This window comes from Terrapene carolina, unplaced genomic scaffold (assembly GCF_002925995.2).
Source record: "Terrapene carolina triunguis isolate 2854851 unplaced genomic scaffold, T_m_triunguis-2.0 Scaffold84, whole genome shotgun sequence".
In the NCBI taxonomy this organism is placed as follows: Eukaryota; Metazoa; Chordata; order Testudines; family Emydidae; genus Terrapene; species Terrapene triunguis.
The window spans coordinates 3314426-3330129 of record NW_020664435.1 but is presented as its reverse complement, the minus strand read 5'-3'; the positions used below and the strand labels follow the sequence as shown (position 1 = coordinate 3330129).

Sequence of the window (15704 nt, the reverse complement as noted above, 5' to 3'; positions counted from 1 at the left end):
ACACACACACACACACACACACACACACACACACACACACACACACACACACACACACACCCCTACCTTCCTTTTCCAGTGGGAAAAAGGAAGAGAGAAGGGAAGCAGGGAGAAGGTGGACATTTTAGCACAACTTCAAAATTAAAACTTAAATTTTGATTTTTCCTTAATTTTTCATTTCAAGTGAAAAAAATTGAAATTTCATCAATAATACAAAAAAAAATCAAAAAAATTTGGTTTCAGAAAACCCTATTATTGATAAAAAAACCTTATAATGGCAATTTTTTTGACCGCCTGGTACTCATATGGTATAACAATGGACCTGATGCCAGGATTCCATGCATTTAATTAGAGTCCAAAACTCCTTGGGGTGATATACATGTCCTGTCCAGGAGATATTCTCTCAAAATTTCTGAACATGACTGTGGAACAAACGAAGACTCCGCTTCTCCACCCGGCTCCTGAGTATCTCTCTTAGGTTTTATGCTCAATTCAGAACTTGTTGTTGATGGGAGACTCACAGCAATGACCATTCACGGTTGGTTAAAATTAGGACACTTCATACTTCTGAGGATTCTGCATGTAGGATTCATAAATTTTCCTAATAGGCCCCTACAGATTCTACCCAGTTTCTTTTGGGACAAATGAAGGACACATAGCACCATCTGGAGAAACAGTTAATGCATCCCAGTCCTGTTCAAACTTCCTAAAAAAACTCCACCTCCTTAACAGTGACCTGCCATGTCTTTGCAATTCAGAGCTCTACTTAAGGGGGGCAAAGGATGGAGAGGATTAGAACATACCTCCCCACTACTAAACCCTACTATACCCACAGTTTTCACTGATGCTGGCTGAAAAACAAGGAACAAATGTTGAAATAGGGAGGAAGATAGCTAGATCACACCATCATTTTGCCCCAATGCAAACACTGCTGGTAGTCCCAGACCTCCTCCCAAGTGAGTGGAGACTACCTAGACCACGCCAAATTCTTTCATGAAAGGGCACTGGCAACTATTTATATTCACTGCTTCACTTTAAACTGCATTTAATACATTCTTTGATCAGCAAGGAGAATATCATTATCAGCAGGAAGAGATCAGCAGACTTGCCACCTGCTGCCAAAGAATGAAATGAAGTTCAGCTCTAAAAGTCCCATATTTCTCTAATAGGAATGGATCAAGCCCCGGATGTACAGTAGTTTCCTCATGAGCTGAAGCGCTAGCTGACTAATATGGGGTTTCAATCTCAGTTTTGTTTCAGGGCAGAGGGGGCATGCAGTCAATGGCTTATCTTCCCTTCATCAGATGCAGCCATGTCTCAGTTTCCCTTCATTCATTGGGTAGGTTAACCCTCTGGCTATGTGAGGAAAACTCTACCTTTTCCAGAGTCAACAGAAGTCCAAGAAAAACTGGCTCCACTTAGCCATTTTTCACATACACCTCTACCTCAATATAACACGACCTGATCTAACACAGTAAAGCAGTGCTCTGGGGGAGCCGGGCTTGCAGATCAAAGCAAGTTCGATATAACGCGGTTTCACCTATAATGCGTAAGATTTTTTGGCTCCCGAGGACAGCATTATATCGAGGTAGAGGTGTAGTTTCCAGTCCCTCCCTCAGGGCCTGAACAATCTTATCCCTTCATGCAGCAAGTGAAAGGCAAAGCTTTTCTCCCACCTTCTCTAGAAGTCCCAGCCTGGGGCCTCTAAACAATAAAGCAACTGCCCAATCCCACCATCAAGCTCTTTTGCCCCAGGTAGTTTCATTCATGGGCTTCCTTGCACAAACCTAAACCTTCAGCTCAGTGCAGGACTGACACTTCTGGGTCACTGGCAGCCTTTTCCCAAATGGGCAGCTTACCCCTCCTTAGGGTTCTTATTCTTCTGCAGGCCTCTTCCCATCTGCTCCTCCTTCCCACCCATACTCCTGGCATCCCCTCACTGGAGGGGCTCACCAGCAGCTATGGCTGCTCTCTCCAGGTTTTTCACTCTGTAGAGGACCCCACATCAAATCTGACCTCTTTCCTGAGCTATTTTACATCCCTGCCTTCCCTTTCCCAGCACATATTGCTGCTGAGTTGTTTACAATTCCTACCAGTTCTTCTGGATTACAAATTCCAGAACACCTTGCCACTCAAATAGGCTTGAGACAAGCCATGAAACCTTCCCCAGAACCCCTTGTTACCCAGGATAATTCCCCCCCCCCCTCCCGTGTGCTCTCTCCAAATTAGCAGAAATTTACTGGGAAAAATTTATGTTTTCAGTTTCCTTCAGCTTCCACTCCAACCATGATAGTTAAAGCACAAGTATAAACCCACATTTCAATTTTAAATTCACTTCTGTTCTTTTAATTCTTCTTCCACCCTGTTGCTCTTCATGTGTCTACTGCCCCCTTCCTCCTCCTGTCCCTTTTTTCTCCCCCTATGCCTCCGCCATCCTGTTACTCCCCATCTTCCGGTCTACTCTACTCCTTCTCCTATTGCTGCTCTCTCTCTCTCACTCTCTCACACACACACACACACACACACACACACACACACACACTTTCTCTAAATAGACTCCCCTCCTCGATGTCCCCAGGTGCTGATCTCATTGGCCAAAGAGCTGAGCAGGGGCAGGAGCTGAGACCCCTGCTGCTCAGCGCATTCTTTGCAAACAGGAACTTCGTCAACTTACTTTGCCATGGAGTAAATTGGAAGGAAAAAAAAGTTATCAGTAGAGCTGTTTGAAAAGTGCCAGTTGTTCTACACTGGAAATTTGGGAGTGCAGGGGGTGGCGATTGTTTTATTATTATTATTTTTAAATGAAGAAGAGTCCACTTTCAGGACAGAAGTTTTAACTGAAAAACTCCAACCAGCTCTAGTAAGGGTGGTCCTTTTGCAACCCTACCCATTGCCATACAAGGGGATTACTCAAGCCATAGGTCCCAATGCCTACACAACCCCAGAAGCAAGGGAAATGGACAGACTGATTATGTGAAATATGAACAATATGATGTGGTTTAACACTTCTGTGCATCAGCAATTTACCAAGTTTATTTAAATAAGCACCCAAAATACAGACTGGCATTTGACAAAAAACACAAACTCAGTTCTATAGTCACCTACCTCCAACAGAAGCTGGAATCCTTCTCTTTTCTTAATTTCATCTACTAGGTATCTGCAAGTAAACATACAATGTTTATAAGATGTAACAAAAATATAGGATATGCAGGTAGCAAAAAATGGTCTTGAACATGTCTAGATTTCTTAATAGCAGAGCTTTAAAGAAGTTTCTACCTGCTGTGAAAATACAACAGTTAATGGGATAACCAGCTCCCGAAAATAAGTAAAGACTGGAGCCAAGCGGTGAGTGATGGTGTAAACCAAATGCTGCCCGCTTTCATTGGGAGCAGAAATTGGGCCTACCTGTATTAGAATTGTGAGCTGCATGGATCCACCAACGTAGCTCCCTTTTCCAACACTGAGGGCTTGTTTACACTTAAAATGCTGCAGCGATGTAGCTGTTCCGCTGTAGTGCTTAGTGGAGACACTATCTACATTGACAGTGTAGGTACTCCACCACCCCAAGAGGCAGTAGTTGTGTCGATGGGAGAAGCTCTCCCATCAACACAGTGCTGTCTACACTGGGAGTTAGGTCACTATAACTGCGTCGCTCAGGGATACGGATTTTCCACAGGGGTATGGAACAACGTAGTTCTATCAACGTAAGTTGCTACTATAGACCACGCCTGAGTTGTTCTCTACTAATAACTCACTTTCTGTTCCACAGCTAAAAGCTCTGTGCTGCCATCTCATTTCACTTCACTGCCTACTTCTGACATTTCTCTAAGTCCTGCCACTGCCCCCAATTCTCTTACTCTCTCCTATTCTTTAGCATCATGCCCTGGTGCACTGGACCTCTCTCTCAGCAACCTTCAGTATCTTCACAGTTTCACTTTTACACAACAATATATGTCACTGATGCATAATCATCCCTGGGTATTCTCCAATAACAGTGCACTAAAAGAAAATTTTCTTCTTTCACCACCAGCAGAAACACACTAATGTAATAAGCGAAAATAGATCTGAACCAAAATCCTGGATCCAAAAAAACCCCTCAAATTACAGAAATATTTGGATCTTGACCCAAACGTTACAGCGGGCACAGATCTCTACAGAATTCTAAACCGAAAAAGGGTGGATTTCACCCCATCTGATTGTCAGAAGACTTTGGGTGTGGATCCAAAGTTCGCAGCTCAGTTTCATCTCTAGTCATAAAAGTAGGAATTGGAGCTGTGTGGGGAAGATGCAAGTTCCATTTTGCAAAGGATTTCAAAGTTCGGCTTTGTTCCAAATTATAATGAAACTGAACATTTTAAATTCTCCACAAAGGAAAAAAAAATTGTTTTGGGTCAACCAAAACATTTCATTTTGATGAAATCAAAACTTTGCAACATTGGCTGTTTTGTATTATAATACAACATTTAAAAAAAATTAAAACAAGGTAATTTCGAAACAAAAAAAAATCTAAACATTTTGTTCCAAAAATGCTGAAATGGGACATCTCACTATTGTCTGAACTTTTTTCCACATTTTACTTCTGAAATGAAACAGTGGTAAAATCAACCTGATTTTGCGACATGTTTGAATTTCAATAGAACTGCATATTCCAGTGCAATATGGTTCCATCAAAGTTTTTCCAACTGGCTCTAGGAGTAATGCACCAAGAGTAGAGATGGTCAAACTATTCATTGTGAACACTTTGTCCGCATTTTGGCTTCTTTTTCCTGTTTGTGAATTGTTCACAGAGTTTCAATTGTTATTCATAATTGTTCAAACTACTGAGGCTGAAATTTTTTTTTTGCATATGAGCACTTTGAAAGTTGTTCACTGCCTGTATTTGTTATTCACTCCTACTGCTGTGCAAGTAGTCACCTTAGTCACATAGAATTGTTTCTGTGCCCTAACTGGATCAGCATGACTGTAATTAAGGGCAGGTCTACACTAACCCCCCAAGTCGAACTAAGGTACGCAACTTCAGCTACGTGAATAACGTAGCTGAAGTTCGAAGTACCTTAGTTCGAACTTACCTCGGTCCACGCGCGGCAGGCAGGCTCCCCTGTCGACTCCGTGGTACTCCTCTCGCCGAGCAGGAGTACCGCAGTCGACGGCGAGCACTTCCTGGTTCGATTTATCGCGTCCAGACAAGACGCAATAAGTCGAACCCAGAAGTTCGATCGCTCGCCGCCGAACTACCGGGTAAGTGTAGACCTACCCAAGGAGCGGGAGTGTGTGATCATGTCACCCAGTATTTGATTTTCGGGGGGAAAGGGTAGGAGCAGTTTCTGAAGTTAGAAGGAGCAACCCTGGCAGGTTTAGGGAATGTTTAGGACATTTAAAACATTTTTTCCCCTTAGGCCACTTGAGTCAGGCCTTGCCTGAGACATCACTGCTAGAAAATTTAAGCTATTGGAATATTACAGGCGGGGATCAGATTTTAAATTACAACTGACAGCCCGAGCCTTGCCGCCCGTGGCTGACAGCTGGAACCCTGCGCCTGGGGCTGAAGCATGTAACTTAGCTTCCCGGGGGTCCGTGACGTGAGGTCCCGGGCAATTGCCTTGCTTGCCACCCCCTAATGCTGGCTCTGTACTTGCGACCTCCTAAATCTGTTCTCTGACACTAGGTTGATAAACATTGGTCTACAAAGTCTGTTTAATGTTACACAAGTTACCATCTCTATTTAGCTTATGTACACATAACATCACAAAGAGTACGATTTTTTTAAAAAAAAAATGCAAAAATGATAATCATTACAAAGCATTAAAACATAACCCCCTTCCTTATTTACAGCGTACATGAACCATTACTTCTATAAAGAGTACCAGTTTTTAAAAATACAACTTAAAATGATCATTTCTGCAACAGCAATACTAATGGTAACAACAATATGGAATATGCAGAAAGTACAGTACATAGCATGATGGTAGGTACAGCAGCACTCACATTTAGAATGCCTGGAAAAAAAATCTGACAGTTTGCGTTGTTCTAGATGAGAGGTTCTCGTCTTCATTGTGCCATCATGGAGTGGCTTCATCAACAGCAGTTCAGAGGGGTCGGTATTAGGCTGTTGCTCCAAGTACTGAAGGAAGAGGTTTCCTGCTATTGCAGCACCGCAGTGAGAATTTTTTCCCATCAATTCTTCCTCAGCAGACTCTTCAGCTGCATAATCGCTGTCAGCGTCTAGTACAGTCTGAATGATTTTGGCATCTTCCAGGGTAGTTAGCATCATTTTCAAGCCAATCTGCAACATCATCTTCATCGACTTCTGTGCAGCGAGGAAGTCTTATGGAGGAGATCCACAAATGCACTGGTCTCTTCTTCAGCTGCCAATGCTGTTGTTTCAGCTGCCTGGTCACTGTTCTAAGTGTCAGCAATAACTTCAGGCCACAGATTTTTCCGCAGTTTTTGTAAGGTTGACCTGGAGATGTCTTCCCATGCTTCTGCAACCTCATATATAGCATCCTTGATATTGATTTTTTTTCCAGCGCTGCAACATATTGCCTTTGTTCTCAGTTGCTTCATCAGACATCAATAGTCGATTAAGAAGATCCTGTTGATAGCGTTGTTTTAGACTTTCCAGCATGCCTTGGTCCATAGGCTGCAAAAGAGATGTTATGTTTGGAGGGGAGAAAAAAAACCCAGAAAATCGGGTCATCTTGGGAGGTGAGCCCTCTGTCATCAGAGTGAGCGACTGCGTTGCCCAGCAGTAATATAGCTTTCAATGGGATGCTGTTTTTGTTCAGATGAGCTTGCATACTTGGAACAAAAGTTTTTAAAAACTCAATCACGAAACAAAACACTGTCCATCCATGTTTTTCCTTGTGATTTGTAGAGGACGGGCAAAGCATCCATTTTTGCATTTTTAAGCGCATGTGGATTCGTTGCTTTACCAATGATAATTAACGGGAGCTTAGATGTGCCACTAGCATTAGCACAGGCCAGGGCTGTCAAACGTTCTTTGCTCTGTTTGTAGCCAGGCACAGATCTTTCCATTCCTGCAGCAAGTCCCGTCACAGTTATAAATTTGTTCCAGTGACAAGTTGTGCTCAGCTAAGATACTTGCCTTTTTTTTTTTTTTTTTTTTTTTTTTAATAGTCAGAAATAACTCCTGAATTAGCAGACAGCTTTTCCCTGGTGACTGTTAGCTGTCGGATGTCGTGACGCTTTTTAAACTGACCGAGCCATCCCTGACTAGTTGAGAAACATGCATCCCCTTCTAAACCTTGATGAAAGCCTTAAGCCTTCTCGCATAGTGAAAGACCACTAATAGGAATGCCTCTCTCTCTCGCCTGTATAAACCACAGTTAAAGGGCTTCATCTAGACCAGCATCGTTCAGTTGCTTCATGGTCTTCCAGTATGCAGAGATATTGAGTTATTCATGCAATATTTAAGAATTTGCTCTGCATTGTGTTTGATGTCCAATACTGTGCTTTATCCAATGCTATAATTTTGGGCTATTTTTGCTAGCGAGACTCCTTTTTTTAATTTTATTAATAATCTCTAATTTTGCATCCAATAACAGCACTACACATTTTTGCTTAATAGTGTCAATCTTTTACAAGACTGAAAACACGGCATACCAATACTACGATGGAGGTGATGTCAATTTCCTATGATCCTGTGTGCGCGTGGGTGGTTCGGTTAATAAGAGCCGCATAATGGAGGCTTGGATAAACTGGGTTCTATGGTCATTATATGTTGCCATATTCACACAAAGTAATTACATGTGACATTTGCATGCACAGCCCCAGCTGCAAAGGTTGCAGCCAAATCCTTGTCAGGCCTATTTAATTGCTTCTGAGGCTATGTCTACACTATCACTTATGTTGGCATAACCTATGTCGCTCAGGGTGTGAATAAGCCACCCCCCGAGCGACATAAGCTACACCAACTTAAGCGCCGGCATTGACAGCGCTATGAGGCGGGAGAGCTTCTCCAGCTGACACAGATGTTGCCACTCGTTGGGGGTGGATTAATGAAGCTGATGGAAGAGAGCTCTCCCATCAGCTTAGAGCAGCTACACGAGGGAGCTTACAGTGGCACTGCTGCATCGGTGTAAGCTCTCTAGTGTAGTGATAGCCTGAGTAAAGGCACTAGGTAAGGGGTATTGTGCTGCCCTGGCTGTGAATGGAGTGGTTGCATACTCCTATCTGTCTTGTTTAACTGCATTGGCTCCAGGGCACTGGCCTGCAGTTCGGAGAACACGGTTCCCATGGCACTGTATTGTTGTTAATCGCTGCGTCCCATTCCACACACAGCAATATTCCATACATCTAGCTACCTACTGCCTTTATTGAATGTACTTTATCTCCTGTTTGCTCTGTCAGCAACTGCAAATTAGTAATGCCAGCATGAGTCCGTGTGTGCAGTCAGCATGATCAGACCCCACAAAAGTCCTTTTGTCAGGATTCTGGCCAGGGTCTGGGAATATTTCAATAAATCTGTCCGTTTGTTGTGATACTTAGGCATTTTTCTGCTTGTAACTGCTTTTACTGGTTATCACCATATACCGTGAGCACAAATAGAGGGAGGAAGAAATCTGTCAAAACACCAACTTTGGGCCCTGTGTACATGCCAGGGGAAAGTCCCAATATGGGCACCACCAGCACAGCTTCATTGTCACAGCCTGGCACTTTAGCTGAGATCCTGCAGAGATTGTTTATCCAGGGGCTCAATAAAGAACACCTTAGAGAGCATACATTTTTTCAAAGCAGAGCATGGGGAGTTGCCGTGTTGTTTGTGGTTAACAAGACTTGTGCATGTGACTCATTACCCTTAGTGTATATCCATATAACCTGATTGCCATGACAAAGTGCTGATGCCAGCTCTGAATGCTGTATCTAACTGCATACTGCTGAGATCCTTCCACCTGTCTTATCAAAACGAAGCCAGCATTGAATCTCTTTTTCAATGTCCATTTAGATCAGCAGTTACCGTTAGCATTATAGTTTGCCACCTGGCCACCGTGATCAACCACAGTAACGTTCAGGTTGACAAAGCTAAGCAAAGAATAAAAAAGGTGCTTTACCATTATTGCACCAAGGATTAGACTGATTTTATTATGGGATGGCTATGAGGCTAGTTAGCAAACTGGGCAAAGACCCACCATGCCTCTGGAGGAGATATTTTTGTGGACTAAAGTGAAACAAGTTTAGTGACCCTGACTACTGGCTATATGACATTTGTCCATATCATAAAACTACAGCACCGAGCACAACAAACAATCTGCTCAGGAGAGGTCCTGGACTGGAGTAGCCCATGTTCCCTCATTCATTTAAAACAAAACTTCACACAAAAACACAACAACACTTCCCTTTTTTGGATTAGCTAAAATGAGATCACCTTGTTTTTGAAAGATGTTAGCAATTTTAAAATAGCATTAGCAAGATAGTTAGCACTGCAAAATAGCTCTCTCCCCCGTGGCTAGCATTTTGTTTTTGTTTTTTGTTTATTTTAACCACCCACTGAAACAAGATTAAAAGTGGTGTGTGACTGATTGACATCTGATGTTTCTCTGACCACTGTCCATGGCCAAAAAAGGCAGCCACTAGAAAATCCACCATTCTCGATTTCTAATGTCCGGTCCATTTGGCACCAGTGGTGCAATTTTCTCCCTACATCTTTCCATGGTGGACAGTAGAACTGTATTATTATTATCCCCTGACTGTGGAATCACAGAAAGGGTGGAGTCCTAGTTCAACAACTTCATAACAGAGCAGAAAAAACAAGAAGTATTTGAAATTACTAACACCGCAGAAACTGAGGGGGAGCCAGTAGTGAATGAAGCTAGGTTTCAGGCGGAGGGGTGTCTTTAGAAAAGGAATCAGACAGAGGTGACACAAACTGTGGAGATGATGGTCTAACACAACACCCAGATGTGATCGCAATCTTGTGACTCTAAAATGCAGCTTACTCCATAAAGCAATAAGGAAATAAGGGAATCTAATTCTTTGCCATCAGGACTAAATGTAAAGAAAATAATCTCCAAAGTGATCAGTTGAGCACTCTATCATAAGTATTTTAAAAGTAAGTCCTTTCAAGTAAATAGCTAAGGAGCATTCTGATCTGATCTAAGCTAATGCTATAAAAACATGATTCACCTCTAAAAAAAGGAAGAAATCAATGCAATGGCCAGAGTTTGATGCAAAGGGAGTACAGAATTGCAATCAGATTAAAAACCTTTGCAACTCTGCCTGGCAGTGGAAAAATTCTTGCCCTCAAATTGTAAGGTCAATGGACTAGCTCCAGAATTAATCCAGGTCATATTCAGGAACACTAAAATATCATCTCTGCAGCATCAAAGTAAACCCTACTGTAACATAGCAAGAAAAAGGCTGCACAGCTGGTCATGTAGTTAAGAAATCTGGCTTAGTGCCCAGGGAAACTGATGTCTCAGCTACCAAGTGCCTGTTCCCATGCAAAGTCAAGATAGCAAAGCAGCTACTGTACAGAATATCACTGCTAGCTGTTATCTGATTAAGGCAATTTCATTAAAAAACAAAACAAAAATAAAAACCCACACTGTCACTTAGAAACACCACCAGCTAAATCCTAACTATCAAAGAGGATATTGATCCCACCATTAATCTGTACATTCTCAGTCAGATGACCTGCACCAGTGACCTTGATGTGGCTGAATCCTTCTACTGATAGCAAGAAGGAACTGACGCGCTCTGTATATATATATATATATATATATCTCGACAGAGGGCCCTGAAGTGCACACAGGACTGCAATTTACTCAAAAGACACTAGGGACATTTAAGCAGCAGAATCATGACAGTGGATTTGGTTTTTAATGAATTCCCTCTAGCGCCACTTTTTTTCTTTAGAATACATATATTTTTACGCAATTTATGTTTTAGCTTTTTCTTTATATGGAAGTGTTGAAAAGGAACTGTCCCTTTAACTTGCACCATTGTAAATGCTAGGGTATTACTCTCTCTGACATGGTATTTGGCATCAAATTAAAAATAAATTAACAACATAGGGCTGATTAGTGTTATTAATATTTATTATTTGTATTTTGAAGCCAAGGATCCCCAATCATGGATCAGGACCCTATTGTGCTAGGCACTGTACAAAAAGAAAAGGAGATTTTGTTTAATTTTAAAAAGGTCAGTGTCCATGCAAAATAACCCATATAAATAATTCTCTTCCCAGAGCCTCTGGCAACACCATCTTGGAAGTGCTCATTGAGGGAGAATTTTACACAGTGCACAATGAGCTCGTGGAACTTACTGCTAACAAGACAGAGCTCAAGAACTTAGTAGGGTTTAAAAATAAAAAGGATTGAAAATTTATAAGGATAACAAGAACATGCAAAGATTCACTATTAGAGAGGTTTTGAAGGGATGCTTCAGGGAAGAAGCCAACCTCTAATTAATGGGGCTTAGGAAGAAAAATTCCCTGTGGGCCAGGTATTCTATAAAATCCTGCTGTAGGGTTTCCTGCACGTTCTCCTGAGGCACAAGATACAGGCTACCAATGGAGTATGGACTTGATGGAGCACTTGTATGATCCATTATGGTAATCCCAATCTTCATTCTAAATCCAGGTTCTGCACCTGACTTTCAAGAACATTATGGCTCATGCTCAAACATATTTTAAAAACAAAGCATTAATTTCAAATGCCTCTTGGAAGCACTTGCAAATGCTAGAGTGGTGGGATTTCTTGGCTGCTGCAAGGAGAGAAGCCACAGATGCTAACATACTTTAAAAACGGTGGCACTCTACACATTAAAACCTTGCCTGCAACAGGGAGTTTTAGGGGAAGGGGAGGAAAACCCACTCTCCCTACAGGTACTACCACCAATTTGGTGGCATAAAAGAGCCATAAAGGGGCTACAGTGGCCCAAGGGAATTTCCCCACCATACAGTCTCTGGAATGGTAAATTCACCTCCAGCTGGATACAGCACAGAATCTGGCCCATTGTGTTTTGGTATTAATGAAAAACAGCAGCGTCGTTTCTAAATTAGATATCTGAAATAGGAAGGGCGTTCTTCACTGGACCGCATCAGTTTCCAGACGATCACCTTTAGGCCTAATACAGATTGATGGTATCCCTTTAAATTGGACCCTGAACTTCATTTTATCCCTAATTTATGAATTATTATTAGATTATTTTAAAGTTATAAAGATTTAACTGGTTTCAGGATAGACAGTGTGCTGTGGGCATTGTTATGGAAGCTTCAGTCAATTAAAAAAAAAAAAAAACAACATTCAATTTAGAGATCAGGTACCTAGCTAAGGCAAGGGCTCTGTTTACTCGTTCCTCAAGTCCTGTAGTTCCCAATGCCTTCCACGTCATCCAGAATTTAAATGCATCCGGTCGTCGGCTACACTGGATAGACTTGTCTCCTGTGTCGTAGCTGACATCATAGAACTTGTCCTGCTGGAAAAGGTAGGAGGCCTTGGCAGAGTAGCATTTCTTAAGCAGGTCCTATTTTAAAATAAAATAAAAGTTTAGACTGCTGCTGTGCATTTAAAAAACCCTTTGAGTTTTATAAGCAACATTATAAGTTGGAAATTAACTTGCACTATTTTCTTTGTGCCAAACTTTTACTGAAAAAACAAAAAACAAACAACAACATGGAATGAACCCAAGCATGGAGAATCCATGCAAGTCCCTCCTTATTGCTTAAGAACACTGGATGAAACCCTGGCCCCTATGAAGCCAATGGGAGTTTTGCCATTGATCCCAGTGGGACCAGGATTTCATCCCATATTGCCAATGATGAGTTGTGGGCTGTGGAAGAGTCTTCTGTGTCAGCCCCAAAGAGGCCAAGGGAGCAGGTGAAAAGAAGAGCCACTGGATCTGCATTTACACTGAACTAGTCGCCCAAATATATAGAGTGTCGGCCTGCTGCTGCCATAGTTGCAGTCCATAGGTTGGAAGAGCAGTCACAGAGGAGGTGCTTTGCAGCCAGGAGTGCTGGAACAATTTGTATAGTGGGGGTGCTGAGAGCCATTGATCCAAACTGTAAACCCTGAATAGGATGGAAACCACTTCAAGTCAGAGGATGCAGCAGCACCTCCAGAAGCCCTAGTTCCAGCACCTATGTTTGCAGCCCTGTGGCCTGCCTGTGGATAAAGGGGTGGCTGAATCCAATCTGGCCTGCTCCAACAGAGTTCCTTATGTACAGTCCAATTACTTGGGGCTTATGAGGTGGGGTGTATTTCACTCCAAATTTCCGATTTCCCCCCAAAAAACACTGGACAACCTCTAATGATTTAAGCATAGATTATTCATTTGGTACAATAAAAATACACCAAGCAGAGTATCAATACAGCATCATTTTCAGTCTCCTAAGAGATTTCTGCCACTCTTCACATTTAAAAGTAGCATGCAGGAAATTATTTTATTGCATCATAATTCCAGTTTTGAAATGAAAGCATTTTATGAAAAAATTCACATGCTCTGACTCTCAAGACTAATTCAGTAGAGACTGTCCAAACAGAGATGAGTGGTGAAAAAGAAGCCACAATAAATGAGTTCTGTAGAGGGATCAGAAAAAGAATGAAGCCACATCATTCGGGTGGGTTGTTGTAGGATTATGGGGTACAAAATATGGCAAAAGACAAGCTTACAAATGGTGGGGGGGGCAGGAAACAAAGGCAGCATTAAAGGAGAGGGGAGCTGGAAGAAGGTAGGTCACAAGGTGGGAAGTAGGAGGAAAGAAGAGCTGTGATGCAGCAGGCACAGAGCTGAGCAGAGCCTGGAAGATTTGGATGAGGGGTTTAAAACTAAAGTGCAATGAGACAAGACGCTAGTGAAATGTCTTGAGGAAGGGGTGCCATAGAGCAACAGGAGAAGATGATGATTTTAAAGGCAGAAGTTTGGATGGCCAAAGAGAGTAGAGATAGGGATAAACAGAAAGGAGAAGGTTGCAGCATTTGAGAGAGTGAGGAATGGACAGATTTGATAAATACTGCGGAGGAAGAAGCAAGAGCCAGGATGTAGCAGGAAATGGAAAAGAAGTTGAAGATGGCCCTAAGGTTGTGCACCTACATGACAAAAGGAGGGCAGTGGAGTGGTCAATAATTGAGGAGGGTGGAACTAATGGAGGATTTTGGCTGAATGAAACTAATTAGAATGCATGTAGAGTAAAAGTTTGGCTACAGAATTTAATCTGGATTTGCAACTGTGTGTTTAAGTGGCAGCCACATTGCACGTGTTCTAAGTAGATCGTGAAGCCTATAAACATGAAACCTTGCTGAACATCATCTCATGGAGAAAACACAATCCATTTTTTAAATTTCAGTGTGGACTGACTGAAGGTATATTTCATTTCTCTACATCTGTTGCAAGTTTGATTGTGAAATGGTACAAGGTGTCTGACAGAGACTTTTGTGAAAAGTGTTATTTCTGTAACAGAATGTACAGGTTTTAATCTGCATTCCAATGCATCACAGATAACTCTCTTGAACTGGTAATTAAATAGAAGAAAATATGTCAAGACAAAATCCAAGGGATATAAAAGTGATACGAGTTACCTACTGGCATACGTAGAATAAAATCTGTTACGATGAGGGAATAATAAAAGGGAACAACATTCCTCACTTCAAGTCACTATGTCTTCCTCCTTTTCTCCTTGTTCCTTCAATTCCCCTTCGAACATTGGGCTATGGACTTGATTGAGGGGCACCAAAAGGGAGAGATTTCAAGGAGGGGTGTGCGGGGACTGGACACCATCAATACCACTAGCTTCCCAGAGGGGCCAGCAAATCACCAGCCTGTCTCACCTCCATAGTGGCCAGCAAAATTGACCTTGTAGGGAGGAAGCTCATGCTATCACTTTGGAAAGAGTGGTACCGGGGGTGCTCTCCCCTTGCACTCCTCAGAATGGTAATGCTCCTCTTCCAGACCCACAAGTTGGAGCAGTGGCTGGAAAACCACAACTGGGCCCTACATTTGTAAGATTTAAGAAAGCATCCTCTGTCCTTTTAGGAGATTGGAAGTCATGGTGACAAAGGCAAGAAGATGGAATCTCAAATCAAACACTGAGCCTTTTCCAATCCCTGAAGTTTCTTACAGTCTGGTCTTATGTTCTTCTGTGTGGCCCCATACCTGCTACAGTAATCTACCTGCACAGCCATTGCATCACGTTAAGTCAGTTTTTAAAAGAAAGCTTGCTTTCATAGGTGGACATCTAAGTCAACGAGCAGAATAGGTAGTGCTACAGCTTGAAAAAAGTAGTGGTATTCAAAAAAAAAAAAAAAAGTGTTTGGTTTGGCTCCTACGGACTACGCATCACAATTCTGCATAGTGTTTCAGTTGTGAGGGTGAGGCAGGGATGGACACGGAGTTATCAAAGTATAACATAGCTGCATTGCAGCGGGTGTAAGGAATCAGAACCTGCAGCAGAGCCAGTCTCCAGGCAATCTGAGGAGCAGAGCTGGCCTGTGGTAGGCTGCCTCATTGGCAATAAGAGTCAGCAGACCAGCTCTTAAACCCAGCAGCAGCAGTTTGGTGGCCACTCAAAGCATTTGCCCATGACTGTGATAGCTCCTGGCTTGGAAACAGCTCTGCCCCTGCTTTGCCTCACTCCATGTAACCTGGCTCTGGCCCCTGGCTCCAATTACTGACTTCTGGCTCCTGCTGTAGCCACCAGGGCTCACTCCTGCACTAACCACCAGGCACAATCACCCACATCCTGC

General features: G+C 42.5%; 1 protein-coding gene across 2 annotated transcripts in view; it reads right to left on the bottom strand.

Annotated features, from left to right (window-relative positions):
• The window catches only part of GADL1 (glutamate decarboxylase like 1), an 80039-nt gene that overhangs the window by 40743 nt on the left and 23592 nt on the right, over positions 1-15704 (bottom strand). For both annotated transcript variants that reach the window (XM_024212118.3, XM_024212119.3), the window contains exons 11-12: positions 12287-12486; positions 3106-3157 (exon numbers count right to left, since the gene is read on the bottom strand). In XM_024212118.3, the coding sequence (XP_024067886.1) occupies positions 3106-3157; positions 12287-12486 (252 nt within the window). The remainder of the gene's footprint in view (positions 1-3105; positions 3158-12286; positions 12487-15704) is intronic.